Source organism: Plectropomus leopardus, chromosome 1, assembly GCF_026936395.1.
Source record: "Plectropomus leopardus strain MGB_pleo_1.0 chromosome 1, ASM2693639v1, whole genome shotgun sequence".
NCBI lineage: Eukaryota > Metazoa > Chordata > Actinopteri > Perciformes > Serranidae > Plectropomus > Plectropomus leopardus.
This window is the reverse complement of record NC_142176.1, coordinates 18,216,680-18,236,981: the sequence shown is the minus strand read 5'-3', so window position 1 is coordinate 18,236,981 and position 20,302 is coordinate 18,216,680. Positions and strand designations below refer to the sequence as shown.

General features: G+C 38.5%; 1 protein-coding gene across 1 annotated transcript in view; it reads right to left on the bottom strand.

Moving 5' to 3' along the window:
- Nucleotides 1-20,302, bottom strand: part of mettl15 (methyltransferase 15, mitochondrial 12S rRNA N4-cytidine) — a 68,742-nt gene that overhangs the window by 14,697 nt on the left and 33,743 nt on the right. The window contains exons 3-4 of the mRNA XM_042493709.2: nucleotides 10,341-10,477; nucleotides 384-575 (exon numbers count right to left, since the gene is read on the bottom strand). Coding sequence (XP_042349643.1) covers nucleotides 384-575; nucleotides 10,341-10,477 — 329 coding nt within the window. The remainder of the gene's footprint in view (nucleotides 1-383; nucleotides 576-10,340; nucleotides 10,478-20,302) is intronic.

Below are 20,302 nucleotides of genomic sequence, written 5' to 3'. Positions count from 1 at the left end.
GAGCCTTAATAAAATTAAAAAGGTGTTAATTAAAAATTCAAAACCATACAGTAATGAACTGCACTTTTGAAGCAAGTCTAAAGTGGCCATTCAGGGAACTGTAGTTTTTGGCACTTGCAGGTTAGATTTATTTTTTTTATCTGCTTGTATCAAATTCACATTTTGTGCACCCAACCATGATCCTGATGTCTTCCTAAGAGTTTCTGCATCAATATAATGCCACTTTCAAGGGACCAATAACAGTGATTACACAGCACTTCCCAACATTATTTCTTATGACAATTAAATCTTACAGCTTTTGTCCAGTTCTGTGAATACAAGATTATTAGTCAAATCGCAATCAACAAGACAGATGCACCTATTGTATGTTGCAAATCTCGTACCTCTCTCCATCCATTCTCATATCCAAGGGCCCATCCTTGCTGAGGGCAAAGCCTCTCTCCGCCTGATCCATCTGCATGGAGGAGCAGCCAGCGTCCAACAGGACAGCATCAATGCTGCCTGGCTTAATGTCCACGCTGGACAGCAGGGCCTCAAGCTCGCTGAATCGGCCAAGCAATGGCTTCACGCGGCCACTGGAGAAAAGATGAGGAAAGGGAAAAACACAATTAGACATTTGTGTCTAAATTCATTTGGCTATGTTGAACGCTGCCTTTTTATAGATGAATTTGGAAAATAAATGCTACAATATTTCAGTGGCATTAAGTATTTTCAAAAGTACATTAAATTAAGCTCATCAGACGACAAATAAAATGAGAATATGGGCAAAAATATACTTTATTGTGTGTGTGAGTGCCAGCTAGACCCCTTTATCCTTGTGTTTTAAGTTAATCATTTGAATGAGATATATTTTAGTACAATGAACCATCAATAACTGATGTTAGAGAGGTTGGGTTTTAAAGAGTTTAAAGAGTATGGTTGTAACGAAAGGCATGTGAACAATAACAATTTGGACATTCATTTTTGTCTTTCTCTACATTAACAGTTACATGATTTATTTATAAATAAGGCTTGAGGACCTGAAGACAGTGTACATTTAATAACATCAGTGCTTGAATAAAAACATTTTTCCCATTATCATGTTTTTATTTATCTAATAACTTGATTGGTAATATGAATGCTATATTTGTGATACATATATGATCATACGTAAGTTTTTTTTTAGATTTTATTGGAGTTTTTATTAACAATTCATATCCTTGTTTAACTTAATATTCAATGTAATTTTTTGTATGTTTCCTCTATTTACTGACAATGAAATGGATGTCTGATGTCATGTGACCCATGTTCTGTTTGACTCTTAATAAAGTTTATACGGGAGGTAAAAAGGGAAACAACCCAGCTGGCAATGGAAGTCAATATGACATCAGAATGATGTTGGACTATTACATTTGACAGATGTTAAAGTTTGGTTTGAATAAAAATCCAATCAACTGTACTTTAAATTTTCATGACAATAGAATTTCACATTGTGTGGACCTTGACATCATGACATTATGCAGATGGTTTTTTTTTTTTATATAGTATTTGTCATTATTTTACATCAAGAGGACTAAGAGTCCTTCATTCTCTGCATGCAGGCATACGAGGGGGCTTCAGGGTGTCTGAAGGATAACATACTGTATGATGAAGTCCTTGTAGCTGTTTAAACACAACAATATGATGTGTGAATAACACTTTAAAAGGGTGAGTCGCTGTTCTGTTTTTTTAAGTTGTTGGTGTGTCTTTGTCCATGTACGTGCTATACCAAATGCTTTTCAGATCTAATATATGTTGTGATAAAACTTGGAGATTCACATAAGATCAATTGTTCAAATTCAAATGTATTTTATTTTTCATCAAGATGAAGACTGACCAAAAGAACACGTTTTTTTCTACATCAGCCATCAGTGTTCTATGTCAAATTGATGTCCACATTACACGTTGTCCTGACTTTGAATTTTGGTCACCTGACGTCAGAACCTAAATTCAACCAAATATCAGCCTCTAACAACATTGGCTGCCACCTCTCGCAGAAAATAATAGGAGGCTTCACCAGGCTGGCCACATTTTGTGTTTCCACTCCCAGTTACACATAACTGCAACTTAAAGCAAAGTCCTCTCTGGAAAATATTGACACTTTACCATGTTCCATACACACAACACCCACACTTAACATCCGGCAAGTCAGGGTAAAGTTACGCAGAGCGCGAGGAGACCACGTTAGATATGCGATTCGATGGAAACCCATTATAGCCATTATAGCTTGGAAGCCCACTAACTGTCTTAGCTCGCCTATTGAGCTCCTTCCTTGTCACTGACAGAGCAACACCCTGTGTACACAGTCACTTCCTCATGCACGAGTGGTGAGATCCTCCAGCCACACTGATGCATTTTTCATGTGACCTTTTAACATTGTGTGAACAAAGATGATGGCAGAAGAGAGCAACAGGAGCTAGCATCTATACATTAGGAGCAAAGAGGTTTTCTGCAGCCCTTCTACCCAGTCGCTCTTTGTGAAATAATTACTCGTGGAAAAAAAAAGACCGAAAACACGTGTCATTTTTTTTTTTTGAATGAATTTTGAATTTGTGTTGGGGTTCTGAATGAAAGAGAGGTATAACATTGGAAACGTGAGTAACTGTATTTGGATAAAAGGTCCTAAATTTACAGTGCAGTATGTCAACTTCTCCAAGATCAATTTGTGAGGTTCCTATAGCTCAGAATAAAAAGGTAAATTCAGCTTGTGTCAGGTTACCAGTCATTATCATATATGCAACTTCATATTTAAAATGTTTTATTAGTGTGAGTTCAACTGTTGTGAGTGGTGAAACCTCCGTAGCCAAAGATTCTCCTGAGCTGAGCTGAGCCCACACTTTCACTGTATGGTGCATGACTGGGTTGTCTATAGGCTTGGGCAGAGGGTATTTAAGTGGAGCCCCAAAGAGTACAGAAAGTGACATATTCTGGCATGAGTTTAACTCCAGAGAAGTCCATTCTTGGCAACTGGGCTGAAAACAGTCGTGGTACCAAAAGCCAAGACAGCGAATGTTAGCAGGCCAATAACAGTGACGAATATTGAGGCGCCAGATGCCCCCGTCTGTTTTCTGTCTCAGATGTGGGATCTTGCCTGAGACAAATTTAAGGAAACTCCCTCAAGGCCATCTTCAGATAGTGTGTTCCCTAAATTGATATGGATGCAAGGTCACAGTGACCTTGACCTTTAAATAGCAAATTCTAATCAGCTCATTGTTTAGTCCAAGTGAAAGTTTGTGTCAAATTGAAATAAAATTCCCTCAAGGTTTTCTTGAGAAATTGCGTTCACAAGAATGAGACAGACAAGGTCACAGTGATGCTGACCTTTGACTCAACGATGAGCTGGTCACATTTTGGTCAAATTAGGTCACAGTGAATATTGGTGTCAAATTTGAAAAAATTCCCCCAAGGCGTTCTTGAGATTTTGTTGGTCAGCCGGACAGACAACCCGAAAACATAATGCCTCCGGACTCGGCTACTGCTGCTGTAGAGGTATAAAAAGTATTATAAATGGCACAAGACTATTGTGCTCAGTGCTACATGGCTTTTACTAAATCAACTAACAAGCACAGACGACTTGTTAAACATCTGAACAAATCATACGCCAGAGTGTAAAACTGGCTGCAAAATGCAAATAAATGGCTGCAGACGGGAGCCCTGTAAAGGAGCAGTTGCGTTATTGCTGCTCTACGGTTTTATTTAGGCTTAGTTTATCCGTAGAAAAACAGCACCAGAGACAAGACTGACTTTGATTATTGCTTTAAGTACTATATCGATACCATTAATCAGCATCGGTACCGATACTTAGCAGATATTTTATTAAACCTGAAACTTTATGAACACAAAAATGACTCCACCATCCTCCATATTAACCAGGGGATAGCAAGGGAAAAAAACAAACTGGCAGGTCCTCTTTTTCAAAACCCACTGAAGACAAAATGGCAAGGGAGCATCTCACCCACGCTGCCAGGGCCTCCCTTTGCTTTGCTGTTGTTATTCACTATCCTGCACAGTGATTGATTTGTTGAAAAATCTATAGTAAAGGCTTTGTTGTTCTCTCCCATCACCTGCGCAATCCCCTTCTGTTACTGCCTCCTCAGCAGCACTCTTCCCAACTTCTCCAGTTTATTCATTTTTATCAGTTATTCAAAGTATAAATTGACTTTTTGGTGAGTGTGTACAAACTTTTTTATGTCATTGGTTTGTGAACATTTTAGCCATTGTTACTGGCGATAAAGCAGTGATGTGCAAATCATGATTTGGTCACCTCAAAGCTGGTAACTAACTTTGTCTCCATTTGGCTGCAGGGTTGACGTTGAAACATGCTTCTCCAAACTACAAACATGCAGACGGGTTGGTCAGTGACATTTGCGTGAGTGTTTCTTTTTTACTTTTGAACCTAAATCCTGTCAGGAGTGGAATCAACCAATCACTTTGCCTGATGGGCAAGTCAGCTCTAGGCATCCTTTAGATCTGGAGAGTGTGCACATCAACTCCCCTGAGAAATCCCAATCTGGCTTGCGATGGGGTGCCAGGTGGCCCTGTCGACCATTTCCTAATTCATAACGAAAATACACTGATTCACACAGTAAATTTCATTTTATACTTTTAATGTAAATAAGGTACCAGTGTGCATTAAAACATGAGTGCCAAGGAAGGATCCCTTGGAAGAGGTTTAGGCTTATTATTTATATTTCAATTATTAATGTTCATTTTTTAACTAGCCCCTGGCCTCCTATCCTTTTGTGAAAGTGACCCCTGGTAAAAGCAAGTTGAGTATCCCTGGTCTAAGGCTAAGCCCTTGTCTATAAACAAAATAACAATATAATGTTTTTATTGTTAAAAGTACAAATATTAAAATTACATAGGTTGAACATTTTGATATTGACTATATTTTCAGAGCCAATATTTGCATAATCCCCCCACATAAAAAAAATCTGCAGCCATACAATGAAATGAGATTTTACCAATGCCATTTTAAAGAAAATAATAAAATTTTAGTTTGATGATGTGATTCATGCTGGGGTCTGTAATAAACAAGTATATTCCTTTACACCTAGAATATGATTTGTGGGCAGGAGCATATTTGCAGCACCACATTCCTTCATTTGTAATGGGATATTCTGACATATTTTACCTTTATCAAAAAAAATGCACCTCTTGTGATACTTGGCCATATTGCGATTTTGATAGTATTTTGAATAACTCTGCAGCCCTACTCTGGTGTCTGAAGATGTCAGCAGAGGTGCAGGAGAGAGGGGACTGAGCTCCACTGACTGGTGGGCAGTACCAATAGTAAAGCCATGAGCCTTCCAACGAGTGTTACACAAGTTAGGGCTGTATTAACGATTGCTGAATTCCTCGTTTTATTAGTGTTGGGGAATGTACGCTGGTCCATGAAGAGCACATTCTCTGATTAACTGCAGACACATTTTTGTGGCGCTATCAGTGGCAGCCAAAGGAGGACTGAGAGCAGCAAGTTAGGCAAGAGTGTAGCTTCAGACTGAGCGAGACCTCAGAGCTTTATAAGGATGCAGCTGTGGGAGGAGTCTTTGTTGCTACTCTGTGTCATAAAACAACTCTCAACCCTGCCCAAGTAATGTGCATAAATGGGAAAACGAGATTTAATTCATCATTCTGATACAAGAGAGACCTCAGACTTTCTAATATGTTTCTATAAATCTTGTAATAGCTAGCTACTATACCATACTGAAGGCTCTATCATGCTTATCAAAGGCTTGTAGTCATGGAGTGTTTTTACACAAATTATTTCTACTTTTTAATTATTGGAAATTTAAATTCTGTAGTCTGTGTGTCCGCCCACACGCAGGTGACGAACATACCTTCCACTAGACTCTGCGACTTCTTCACTAACACGTTTCTGTAAGCCACTGAAGGATTTAAAAATATGCAAAACAGTTACATAACATTTCTAAATTATTAACTTCTTTATGTGGCTTAGACACAGAGTTGGAGATATAAATGCCTTATGTAAGGTCTTATATTATTAAAGAGGACAAGTTTCAGTGGTGTATGTGCTGAGGTCCAAGTGTGGGCTCATAATTGCTTAAGAGATCTGATCTATTTATAGTTGTATTACCCCACAACATTGACATCATGCAAATTTTTTTGTTATTCTGGCATCTCACTGGATCAACCAAACAGTGAATATGATTTTCTTCAAACTCACACAGAGGCAGTCCAAAGCTTTGCAGTTTGAAACACCAGATATGTAAAATGCCAGTGACAAGGATTTAGAACCAGTCATGTTGATACTAGTAGAAGTCAATGAGTGAAGCAAACAATCACACACAAAAAAAACCCCAACGCTGGCACATTCCCGTTTGTGCTTTAACATCCTCTTTCAGGTAAAACTAAAAGTTCTGAATTTATATAAAAACACTGATTTTTAATTTGTCAGCATTCTTTTTCTAATTCTCAAAGTTTTGGTTTATAATCCAACAGCGTGCCCCAGGAATGAGTCCTAAAACCCGAAAATAAGTTAGCTTTTTACCACTGCCAGTTCCCTCGTCTCAAAGTTTTTTGACAGGTTAGATGCCTGAATTAAGGTCTGTGGTTAGCACTAGCTTAGGAGACTTTAATGTTTTTTTATGATATAAAAATATGTCAGTAAATTCATGATTATGTGTCTTTAAAAAGGTGAGTTTCTCACAAGTGGATAAATGAGACTACAAAACGTCATCACACCGAACATGGCTTTACAGCCTTGTTGTGGTGGCCACGCTGAAGTCCTGCAACCGCAGTGTAGTTAGTTCACTTTTAGTCTGACGTTAGCTTTTAAACTCACTGAGATTGCATTTAGGCTTCAAAAATCCTAAAAGTGGTGCTCATTTGAAGAATATCTTGCTGAACAAAACCTGCAAGCATCACAAACGTTCATTTCCCAAAGAGCCTTTTTTTAGGTTCCAGTTGAAACACGTTAAACTCGCACACAGGTCTTCATGCCAGGTTACACTGCCCTGTGCAAATTTGAGTCAAATCGTATTTGCATTCAAGTTCCATTTCCACCACCTTTAAAATTTGCTCCGGTTCTGTCCGAACACTAAGTGAGTCTCGTTTAAATCTTGATCAAGATTTTTTCATGGCAAAATGTGTTTTTTTATTAATGCAGAGTTTAAGGGTGTACAAAATATCCTGTAAGAGTTCTCTTGAGACTCTGAGCAACTTACCAGATACTATAAGGTTTAAAAGCCACAAAATTAAAATCAGGAGTACAATGTGTCCTTATTCTCAAATTTTATTTCCAAGGTCAATAAAAAAACATCACGCTTGACTAGTTTACCTGACATAAAAAGGATAATATTTGTCTACACTTCAGTATTTCCGCCCCTCACTAAATATTTCCTTGCTTTCATCAGGAATACGAGTACACTCAGCGAGGACACCGTGAACCTTCACAGCAGACTCCGTTTGAGCGCATGCTCGTTAAACACGATTCTGCCTCTTCACAAATCAAGCCTGAAATATTCCCTCATGTTGACCTGCTCAGTTCCTTAACCTGCGCAAAGCCTGAGACAAGATGCTGATTGATTGCTTTCAGCAGGGGAGCAGTGATGAAAATATCTACGGTCCAGGGAAGAAGAAAAAAAAGAGGCTATCAACACAAGACAAACATACACACGCTAGACTTTAAAAATGCATTTTGCTCGACATTTAAAATTTGTGCTACCTCAGTTTACCTGGGGAAGGTTTTAAAACTTGTGATCCCTGTGATGAAATTGCTGTTAGCTCGTTGGTGGCAACGCCTCCTTGTTAAATGCTTCCCTGCTGTTTCTCCACTTTAATTTTAATATCTTTATTTCCTGGTTCAAAGGCTTGTTTCTGAATGGTTGGGGGATGTTGTATCACAGATGAGGAAAGTTTACAAATATGGTAATCTACATTTGTCTTAGATTGACAGAGGTTATTAACCTGGTGGTTAGAATCGACAGAAAGGCCGAATGCTGCTGTAAGTGGAGTCACAGAAATAACTTCGGATCAGGAGCCAATCAAGGCATTTTTTGACTGATCAGGATGATGTTTAATGTCAGCTGTCACACTGATGTTTTTACTTTTGTGCACAGCAACATGGAGCACAGCCTTCACCTCCTCTGCTCCACTAAGCTGTCTGTCTCTCCTCTCTGCTTGATTAAGAGCGGCAGCTGAGCTTCACCCGCTGACCACCATACACCATAAACAGAAACGCAGTATAAGACTGTTTATTTACATCATTTACCCAAGTTATGAGGGCTCATTTCATTTCAGCTCAGTCAGAGACTTTTGCGTTTTTCCTTTTTCAGTCTTTCTCCGCCCTGCTCTGAGGAGAGAGACAGCAGTGCTGTGTTTACTACAACCTCAATCACTGCAGGTACACGAGCTCTGCAAGCATTAAGCAAACACTGCATATTAATTAATGATGGTTAATCTGCTCAAAAGATGTGCAGACGACAAAAATAAATACTCTACAGAATACAGATCATTAAGGTAACTGAAACACAGGCTGTTGGAGCAACCAACACTGGACTCTTAAAGGGACAGAGATATTCCCTCGAGACAGTGAGGGGGCTAAAAATACTATATTAAGACTATATAAAGACACTTTATTTTGTAATATAAATAAACAAGTTAAAATAAAAAGCTAATAAAAACACATCATGGAACAGCTTGGATGCAGGTATTTAAAAAAATAACTTTAAAGACGCCTTCTTAAAGTGTGCACTGTGCAGCTGTATTATCAAGAAAAAACAAAAGCATAGATCGGGATTTGGTATTGGCAGATATTCAATAGTAAACGACTGATCAGGATCGAGGGGAAAATTGGCAAAATTATTCAGATATCATGAAAACATAAAGTTAACTGCTCCTGATGTTTGATAGCATTACTAAAAATGCAATATGTTTTAAGACAGGAAAAGAAAATGTTTTTAAACGAGATGACAGGGTGAAGTTTTCAGAAACTTTCCTGGTGTGATTGCTAACACGGCACTTGTTGATAATGCAAAAATAATGACGTGGATAGAGCCTGTAAACAGTTAATAATCTCAGTCTGTGTTTGACCCCGTATCCACGCATGTAAATCCATCGTTTGCCTGAATTGGCTTTTCAATAACGCTTGGTGAATTTCAGATTCATAACATTTATTGTGGGCACAACTCCTGCGTAGCTCGAAGCGCAGGGAAGTCATAGCAACAACAAGAATGGTTAAAAGCAGAGAATAGCGAGGCTCAACATCCAGGAGACAAATCCCATTAAAGGCATGGGTGAATATCATTCAGGGAGCAGAGGTTTACTTTCATAAACTAATGCTTTTAAATAAACGTTAGAAGGTGAAATTATTCTTTTTATACTGTAAAGCCGAGTTCAGATTCACACCGACACTCAACAGTTTGCTCTGAGGTTATACTTTCCTCAAGACATGGGAGTGCAGAGGAGAGAGAAAATCCTCTAACCCTGTTGTGTGGATGCACTGCGTAGGCTGCCAGGGTCTTTTACTCAGGCTTCCAATAATATTGGTTAATTGCTAGATTTCTCTAGCTTCTCTCAACTTGCATCACGAGTAGGCGTGGAAGAGTTTACAGCAGGGGTATATTGCTGCTGACAGAATACAGTGTTCTCATTCTCTCTCTCTCTTAATTGTCATTCCCTGCTCACAGGCACATTTCTCTGGCAGATTCCCTTGAGAGAGGTTTCCCCAGAATCTACGTAAAAGGATTCCTTCCCACGCTATGGTCTTAGGAACATCTCATTTTCATCCTCCCGCGCCTTGCTCATGCACACACACATACTCCCTCTCACCCTGGCATTGTGTCCTCGTGTCTCCCTGTTCTCTCACTCTCATGTTTTTTTTCTCTCTCTCTCTCTCTACACTTTTTAACTTCTCTGGGCTTCTCTCTATCCCCCCCCCCTCATATCTTATAGATCCTCCGTGGGAGGCAGCATCTCCTTCACACTGCAGGCGTGGGCCCTTACTCTGACAAATGACATGCCGGGCCCACCAGCTTTGCGTGGGGGGAGAAAAGCTTTAAGTTAAGAAGTAGGAATGGATTTGATTGGATGTTGAAACTCAGGGGCTGTATCTTGGCGAGCAGCATTTGATTGGGCTCAGGCGAGAAGTGAGAAATACAGGAAGAAAGTGCGATACTATATCACACCTACAGTATGTTTTAAGAAATAATGACCACAGAGCAAACACTACTCAAAATGGTCAAGCTGTCAGCTGCGACAATAAAAAAATTATGGTATATTTATAAACATTTGTCTAGACAGATTATAACATAAGCTCTTCCTTGTGTTTTGGTCTAGTTGTCGTTCAGTAAATCACTTACGAGTGTTCCTTTGCAAACTGCTCGGCCAGAGAAATGGCTGTAGGATCTCGGTCTAAGGCCAGGACTGTGACTTCAGGCACCATATTCAGTATCGCTTTGGTATGACCACCACCTCCAAATGTCATGTCCAGGACCACCTACATGTGAGAAAAGCAACAAAACAACACATTCTTCTCACACCAGGACTCCACAAACACAATTATTCATCATATTAACATCACAATGTTCTTCATTTAAATGGTTGCTTCACACAAATGTGTTATTGTATATCTAATTTTTATGAATCTGTCTTATCTTAGAGTACTTAAAGGGACAGTTCACCCCAAAATCAAAATATTTATATACTAAATGTATAAATTTAGACTGTTTTGATGTGAGTTGCCATGGAGATATAATATATAATGATAAAATGGAACTAGACGGCGCTCAGCTTGTGGTGCTTAAGGTGCCAAAAAATAAATTTTAAAAACTCAACAGCAATATCTCTTTCCAGAAATCATGATTATGTGACTCAAGATAATCCACAGACCTTGTTGTGAACAGTTTCATGCAGGAACTATTCTCTTTCTACTGAACGACACCTGACAACTCTATCACCGTGCAAAGAAAAGTGTGCATCTTGTTGTGGACAAGAGGCTCGTGCTCGTGATAGCGCAAGATGTAGAAATTGGCTCGGCTGACCTGTAATGTTGGCTATCTCAGTGATACTATAGCCCCCTTTCCATGATCAGCATTGATGGAAAATCAGCGCCTGGGTGACCATGCTAATTTTAGCCCCTTAACCAGCAAATTCAAATCAATTAACTCCATAGTTTTATAGCCTATTTTTGGCAGGTTTATTTGTGCTTAAAAAATCTGCCTACATATGCTAATTTTGGTGGAAACTGGGTATAGATGAACAATGACATGGATACTGCAGACACATTTGGTTTGTAGTGTAGACATCACGCCCCTTAGAGCAGTGCTCACCATTAGTACAAGAGAAACCTTCCGACTCGACGGTTATCTGAACCCTGCTCAAACGTGGGGTTGTGGTTTACAAATGAGGCCAAATATTGTAATAATCAACTTCATAATTCATTATACATGAAGCCGTGGTTCACCTTATAAGTGACAGGATGTAACCTTTTCCATTACCCTTACCTCAACCTTAACAGCCTTTCTTATAACCTAATAATTCATAGCTAGCTAGACGCCAACTTAGCAAGGGCTTATGCTTCCAGGTCAAGGGGAAAAGGAGGCTGATAATGGACGTCGTGAAGATATGGTGGGCAAGTCATGTAACTGCTCCAGCAGCAGCTGCTCTGTATACCTACTCAGGTTAGCTAGCAATAGATGCACGCTTCCCTCTGCACGGTGGTAAATTAGACAGGTGTAGTGTGGTAGAAAAAAAATAGTTCCCACATGACACTGCTCATCATCATTATTTTTGAGTAACTGGGTCATGATTTCTGGAAAGGTATACTGCTGTTGAGTTTTGTATTGTATTGTATTTTTTTAAATTTATTTTTTTGGCGTTTAAACACCACAAACTGAGCGCCATCTAGTTCTCTTACATTGGAGAGAAGGTAGACATCTCTACGGCCAATCTCTCCAACATTCAGCGACTCACATCAAAACCTTCTAGATTTATAAATAGCACTACAGGCAAGAGGAAAAACTATTTCTTATTATTTTGGGCTGTACCATACATTTAATCTCAAAATCTAAAATTGCTGATATGCCTTTATGTTTAAAGGCAGACTTCTTTAATATATATAGACTGATAAAGGTTGTCTTTGTTCTTGAAAAACTGAAGTGTAATGCTCAAAGTATAAATCATTATTGCATTTTCCTCCCAATTAAATTACTTTACTTGTTTATTGTTGCCAAGCTAAAACCATGACATTCACATCAGCACTGATGATAAAATTCAGCTCAAAGTGCAATATAACATTTTCAGTCAACATACAATATTCTGTTTAACAGCTACAAATACTGTATGAGAGACAGAGTGTAAGGTTAAATGAGGTCTTTTATGTTGTTATTTTGTTCAGCCCTTTGACAGATTAAAAATGTACTGTGGGAATAGTTCATCTGACAGAAAAACACCCAGTGACACAAGCTGAACATGACAGGGCCAGCATTTGTTTAATCGTTATTGAAATTAGCTATAATGTCTTGCGAGTTCTGGTAAATGTCGATTTTATTTCCCTTGCTTTATTTTGAAGTCCCACAGCAGTGTTTCTGCAGGCCAACTAAACCATTATTTATTCTCCCCTTCAGTAACCAAACAAAACAAAACAAATCAGCGGTGAGTATTTCCTTTCACATCCCTTCCTGTATGACTAAATCTTTACTTCTAATGAAAACTCAGGTTCTATTTTTTTCCCCCAATCATGGATATTAACAGAAAACAACCGTATGAGGTGAGTGATCAATTGATCACCTACAGAGCTGAATCAGACTGATCCTGATGGATCTCGTGTTGTGATCGATTACGCTGTGAATTCATGGTCTGATCTTGCCTGGGAACCAGATAGATCTGCGAGCTCATGGTTTATTTGCTCTGGCAAATAGGTTTGGTTCTCCCCAGCTCTGGACAGATTTCCACAGCCCAAAATGTGCCAGGCCAATCACAACTGTTTAATATGTGACGTGTTTGAGGAGAAGACCATAAAGAGGGATGCTGTTGAGGGATTTTCAATGCAGCTGATATAAAACATTCTGTTGATGCCGTTATTGCAACAGTATTGAATGAACTGCACACTATATTTTTGCTAAAAGACTGACTGCACTTAAATGAGCAGTGTGTAGGATTTGGTGGCATCTAGTGGTGAGATTTGCACTTCTCCCATATTCAGCCATTAAATACAAATATTCGACGATTTATTTCTTTTTCAGTATAAAGTTTGAAAAGGCTTAGCCGAACGCTCAGCGTGACAGTGGCATTCATGTGATATAAATCTAGCAACTTTGTCGCATTAAGTTGCTGTGAGCTGTAAATTCACCACCTCTAAGCAGAAGAGAGAAAATAACGCTTTCTAGGGGCTTTACAGTGTAGAGACTCTTCCTCCTCTGCTTTGCTGCATCGCATCTGCTGACGCTTCTACCAAAGAGTAGCACGACAGTCAAAAGCAGTAAAGTCTGGGGACCAAATGTCACCAGATGTACACTGCCCAGCCCACTCACTATAAAGTTGACTGAGGGGTCTCCAACTGATGGTTCGACTCTCCAACTGTCAGGGCACAGCCCTAAACTTTCTAGTCTCTATTGCACAATTTTACAATTTTGCACACTATTACAAGATCTATAAATATATCATTTTAAAAATCAGTCTAACTTGAATGAATGGTATAATCCACAACAAGACTATAACTGCAAAAACAGTGGTGAACATTTTAGTCTGGATACCTTTCAGAGGGATTTGATAAAAGATAGAAACACTGGTAGCCAAATTTAGCTGAATTTATAAGATGTCACGACTGCTGCTGTGTTAGCTGGTGCTAACCAGACAGACATTGAACTGACTGATCGCTGGGAAAAAAGTGTCTCCGGACATAGTCCTTTAGCACTGTGTCAAACGGCAGCAACAGCTGACTGTAAGGCAGGGATCAGCTGTTGGCTGCATCGCTATCTGTATATTTTTTGTTTTTGGAGTAGATGGCTATTTACACTCTGCTGAGAAAACGTGTTTGTTTCTGGCGAAAGGTCACTTTGCTGCCAGTCTGGTGATCAAATAGCGGAAACTAATCTCTTGGAACAAATGCCCAGCCATGATGGAGTAATGCCTAAAATGTTTATAAACTATTTTAATTTATTGCTCTACAGCCAGTAGATGAGACTGGCTTCAGTGTATTTATTAATCCTCACACCCTCCCATTTACATTGCACTTAACCATGCCCTTTGGCACTTTGCGCCCAAGACCTATCGCTCTGCAGTGGTTGCACTTTCATGATTACAATAGGGCCCTCTGTTATGTCAGAAACATTAAAATAAATTGTTGTTTTGGTTCCCATGTGAAAAATAATACTGTCTGTGCATTGGTGATCATTTCCTGTGTTGTGGTTTTGGTTGCAGACATTGCTGCATTTTGCTAAATAATGAGGAGAATTTTTGATACATGCCACCAAAAACAGTTATAGTTTGTGTTGACAACTCTGAGAGACCAAATTTACAAGACATTTCTTCCCAAATGCTGCGGCTGCATGGACGATACTTCTTTAATCCGTTTGTAATCATTCTAATTAGAGATTCTGACTGACATAAAGGTTAAATAAAGTAATCTGATTAGATGTGCAATGCACAAGTAATGCAAATATAACTTTTTTTGACTTGTGCAAAGTGGCTCCACTGTAAAGCCTCAAATCTGTCAGAAATGCAACAGAAGGGGAAGATGTTTGTTTTTCCAACCTTATTGCAAAAATTCAAATCATTCAATAGATAAAGTATAAAAGTAGGAGACGTGGTTCAGCCTGTAAATAAAATTTAGAAGCAAGTAACTAAGTGCAACCCTGGTTATTTTCCGTAAAAATTACAGCTATCCCTTTAAGACCTCACGTGCAGTAGACGCTACAATTTACCAGTTTTCCCTAAACGTCTCATATGTCTCCTATAACAGCAATGTAACGGCAGTTTAACATACTGTTTCACAATTACAGAATACATTTATTTATCAAAGCACTCACATGAGAGCACTGAATATTAAAATATATGAATTCTCGATGTTACCCCCACATGGGGAAAACATCAGCAGTGAGAATAAATTTATTACAACCTGAGAAAAATGATCAGATTAGGCATGGTCTACTACATAGTTTACATGGTTGTGTATTTTGTCTATATATTTGTCTATTGCATAGATTATCAAAGGTTTATACCAGCCCTCTCAACCCAACTGAAAATTCCTTGAGATCGGGACAGTCTGTTGTGATTGAGATGATTACACGAGACATTTTTAGTCTTATTGGGCTATTATCATGATTATTATTAGTGGAATATAAGTCATGCCCCCCCCATTTTGTGGATGTGCAAAAAATAAAAACGAAAAGGTCTTTCGTTGATTTAAAAGGATTTCTTTTTTTATATAACAGAAAATAAATTGATTCAAATTTTAAAAATGACTTCAAAAAGTGTTCGATGTTTGCGCTGTACTTCTTGTGTCTTTTATACTAAGCATAAAAAATTGTTTTTTTGTTTTGTTTTTTTTTATCAGTGAGTATTGTAACCATTTGGTTACTGCTGAAAACAATTTGGTAATTTATACTAAAATAAAAATGTAAAAATACCATTGGATATCAGCTGAAGTAACTTTTAATTTAAAAAGAAGACGATCACTAATGCACTCTGCTGTTTGAGTAATAAGGTTGAAAATCAGCAAAGGATAGCTGTACCTCGCACTGTGTAGCATGCATCTTTTTTTAATGAATTTATATCTTCAAAATTGTGTGCATAACTTCCTGCATGTCAATAAGTGCATATTAACTGTTAAACACCATTTATTAATCAAATCTTGGGAGGGAAGGAGCGAGCCGGAAAAGGCTTTATCACGGAAATGTCCAATACCTGCCAACCACTCTGCCACAGCAGCTCTGCTGTTAGTCAGGTAGCTGTAAACTCAGCTGTATTTATGGATTAACACTTACAAAGCAGATAACATCCCCTGTCCAGACATAAAAAATCTCAGCTCTGCGCTGACTGACCAGTCTGAGATTGTTTGAATAATTGGTTTTATTACTTTTTAGTTTTCAAATACCTTCTCTGTGATTTATTATAATATCAGCAAATGGTAAAGAACAGATGTAAAATGACAGAAAATGGAAATGCCAGCTATTCCCCACAAAAACATTATACATGTCGATCGATAGTGACGTTGAAGGTGGGGTGTGTGCGTGCATGTGTGAGGGAAGAAGTGATCAATGGCGGTTCCCTCTCCTTTCCAGCGCACAGCAGCAGATGGGGAGGGGGTGTGGGCTAGTGGGATGAGTCACACGCATAATGAACTTGCCTGTTGTGCTATTCAATACAAAAAAAGGAAAACGAAAACAGACACACAAACAGCAAAGTAGGCTGGGTTTTATCGAAACAGTCGACACAAGCAACCAGGAGACAAACTGGTCTTCTGCTGGAGTGTGCGGCACTTGTCACAACAATGTTTTGTCACATCTTGAGGAAGCTGTGGCCAGAAGAACAAAGGTAAAATCCTGTTTGTTTCACTGGTGCAAACGACAGAACAGACTGATGCTCAATATATTCTTCAAGGTGTTAGGTTGAAAATGTAAATACTGTACATTCAGTCACATTTGCATCACTGCTGCACTGAGCACTATCCATCTATATGAGGTTTAATACAAGTTTTCTACTCACACACACATACACACACTGAATAAACCAAGCAAAAAAATTAAGTGTGTGCAACCAAACATGGAGAATTGGAGGTTTACAAGGTCATTTATAAGGTAAATTGAAAATCTAGTTCCCTCGCCCTGAGGGAAAACAAGCTTCTTCAAAAAGCCCTGAATGCTGTTGTGAAAATCTTCCCCTCATTTTCAAAAAGCCTGCAGCTTCTGCCACCAGATGGACAAAACAACTTCTTGAAAAGATTTGGTGATAATGGGCTTGGCATTTGCGATAATGATTGACACCAAACTTGGGAAGTGAGTCATTCCCATTGATATTTCATACAGAGGGGTGTCAGCGAGCCTCTCACCTACAGCAGGGCTTCCCACAGAAATCAGCAGATTGGAAACGAGCCAGAACACAAAACGTGGGTCATCACAGTCTCTAAATGCAGAGATGATACTTAAAATAAAAGTAATTACTGTGCTTTTGTGTTTTGTGCTCAGTTTGGGGTGTGTAATATCTGCCTTTCCCAGCAGAGGGAATAGGAGAGTTAGGAGTGGTCCAAGTGGTGCAGTCCGACAGTGAAGCTGCAAGGTGCTATAATGCAGGACACTTCAGCAGTCACCCCACAGCATTCTTAATGAGAGCTTTTCTTCCCAAAAAGAAAGAGGTAAACACATTATAGACTCTTATTTTCTTGTTAAATCAAAAAACAGGTAAGAGCATCTATTTAGGAGGATTTGACAAACATATATGATGTGGGGAAAGTGTGATTTTTTTTTTGTAATAACGACAATTTGCAAAAAGCTCATACAGCAGTAAATAATATCCTGGCCATGCGGAAAAAAGGAGCCTCATCTCACGTCTTCTTATGGTTGAATTCATTAGGAAAAGGGGAACAGGAACCTGAGAGAAGGCTGAGTACTCACCTAAATCCTACTTGTGACTCCCCAGCCCAGGTCAGTTACAGTGGGGGATCTAAAATGTCATTGAGGGGAGTTTTTACAGATCTTGTTACACTAACACACAGACCATTAGTGAGACAGATACACAGGTACAGGATCGCTTTTCTTGTCGCGTCCGTTGCCATGGCAAGAGTGGAGGTAACCGGTTTGCATTTCTCTCTCTGTCACACAAAGTTCATGGCGAGATACAAGTGCGCACATTTTTTTTTTAGTTTGTGACTCAAGAGCATGGTATGATTAGATGAAGGTGGAGGTTCTGGTGATCGGAACGATTATGGTTTTAGCGACTGCAGAGAGGAATGAAGTGTCCCTGGCTGTTGCCTTTGTGCACTTGACTCTGGACATAAATCTCACACTTGAACCTGCTGCTGTTCTCAAACTATATAATCTCACAATAAAATAACTTTTGAACCCCCTTGTGATGATTCAGTATTGACATATTTTCTCCACATGTTGAACTTAAAAAAAAAAACAAAAAAAAAAAAACTAACTTTTCTTTAAAAGGGTGTAAAAAGAAGTTTTGTCCTCTGGTTTTATTTCTTTATTTTATTCTGTTTTTTAAATTATTTTTTATTTTATTTGTTTTTTTTATTTCACTTAACTTTACAAATTGTAACTCTCTGTTTAACATGTCTTTGTATCTCTTATTGGTTTATTCTTCATCTTAATTATTACTTTATGAGTTTTTATTTTTATTTCAAAGGATTTTATTGGATTTTATGGTCAGTTGACAGCTTTGTTGTGTGTGTAACTTGCAGTTTGTGCAGCACATTTTGCATATAAATAAAGTTTTGCTTGCTTGTTTTATTTTGACGCCTGTTATAGGTTTATTAGTCTAACAGGAAGGTGAAGGTGGGGGTGGGGTGCACAAAACAGATGGCCAGTGAGAGCAGACAAACTCAAAAGGCATGAAAGCTTCCCGTAATTACTCTGTCAAGAGATTATTTTGATGGCGATCGCTGATGTCTGAGATGCACGCAGCTTTTTGCCTCTTTCACCTGAATTTAAAGTGTGCTAAACACACTACCTGTGTGTCTTAGAGTGAGTAAGAGAGAGTGAATGAGTGAGTGAACAAGTGATACACAAAAATGTTGACAAAACTCTCTGCCAAAGGGCTGCTTCCAAATGCCTCTGTGTATGTTAAGATAATCTCTCTTTTGTCGGAGGAATGCTGCAGAGTTACGACAAATACTTTCATTCCTTGTCTATTCACTGCTGTTTGCACTCTTTTGGCTCGAGTTTAAATAAAAGGCACTTGAGGAGGTATTTGAGCTAGTTAAGACAAGAAATGTCTATATGCGAAAGAAAAAAGAAATGCTCATTTGCTTCCAAAAACACCCACTGAACACTGAAGTTTGTAGGTCAAACGAATGAGGGAGAATCAACAAATCCTATCGGAGGCACTAAGAAGTCATAAAGAAAGAAAGGCCAGCCTTTTTCATAGTCCGTCAGTACAAGTGCGAGATACTTAAAAAATATTTTAGTATTACTTTTTTGAAGTGTCCCCTGCTGAGTATGCTAATTAGAAACTGAAATTAATTATGGGAATTTTGTGAAGAACCCAGCTGTTAGAACAGAACTTTGTTGGAGCTCACATAAGGATCATTAAATCATGATGTTATTCCAGTGGTATGAGTTTTAATCCTTTACTTATCCTGTGCACCGTGAAGCAAATAAGGACAGCTCTTGTGTGTGACTTGGTTTTAAGATTTTAGGCGTCAAAACTGCAAATGAGGCTTTAAAAAACCTAAGCTACAGGGGAAGGCTCTGTGATGGCTCCATCATGTCAGAGGGGTAAGTTTGCTTTTTTGTGTGCAATGAGAAGATACAAGAGGTCTGTTTATGTCTAGTTTGTGAATAAAGGTATGGTATTGGGTTTTATTTAAGCGTCATTTCCACCATGTCCGGTTCAGTTTAGTTAAGTTCAGTTTGTTACACATTAGAACTTTTTTTTTTTGTGGTATCATTGTGAAAAGTTGTGGATGTTACCAAAACAGTTCCATCCTATACCAGTTTTTGTCACCCCTCCATTGAGGTACATAGCACACCAATCCAGTACTTCAAGGTGGAGCTAGAAACACTGCAGTCCATTCATTGGTCAGTAGAAACAAGATATTCTTTCTCCACTAAAGTGGACTGTAACAGCTGATCCTACATTAGTCAACGATAACTATAAAATGAAAGGTTGTTTTGTTAACTTTTCATCTTAACTAGTTAACAGTTAACAGCTTTAAACTGAGAATTTGCTGTGCTGCTCCAAGACTGATGCCAGCAGCTACGGGCAACTTTTAAGGTGGAATGTTTTCTGCATTTTACAATGCACTGACCATGCATTAGTTGATTTCGTGAATCCATCTATTGCTATTTGGATTTTATCCGCTCATTTTGTCAAATTGTGTTGTATATTCTTAACATGTACATGTCTAACTATATTGTGTGCCCTGTTATCTTAATGTTGTTTGTCTTTAACCATTGTACATATTATATCTTCATATTGTATTTTTTTTTATTATTTTAGGATGCCTATTAACATCAGGCACGACAAATACTGAAAACTAGATCCCCAACTAACTTGGGTGCATTTACATATGTTTAAATGTGGAATAACGTACATTGTCCCTTCTTCAATAAATAAATTATAAAATTACAAATTACAAACACATCTTAAATGTCAA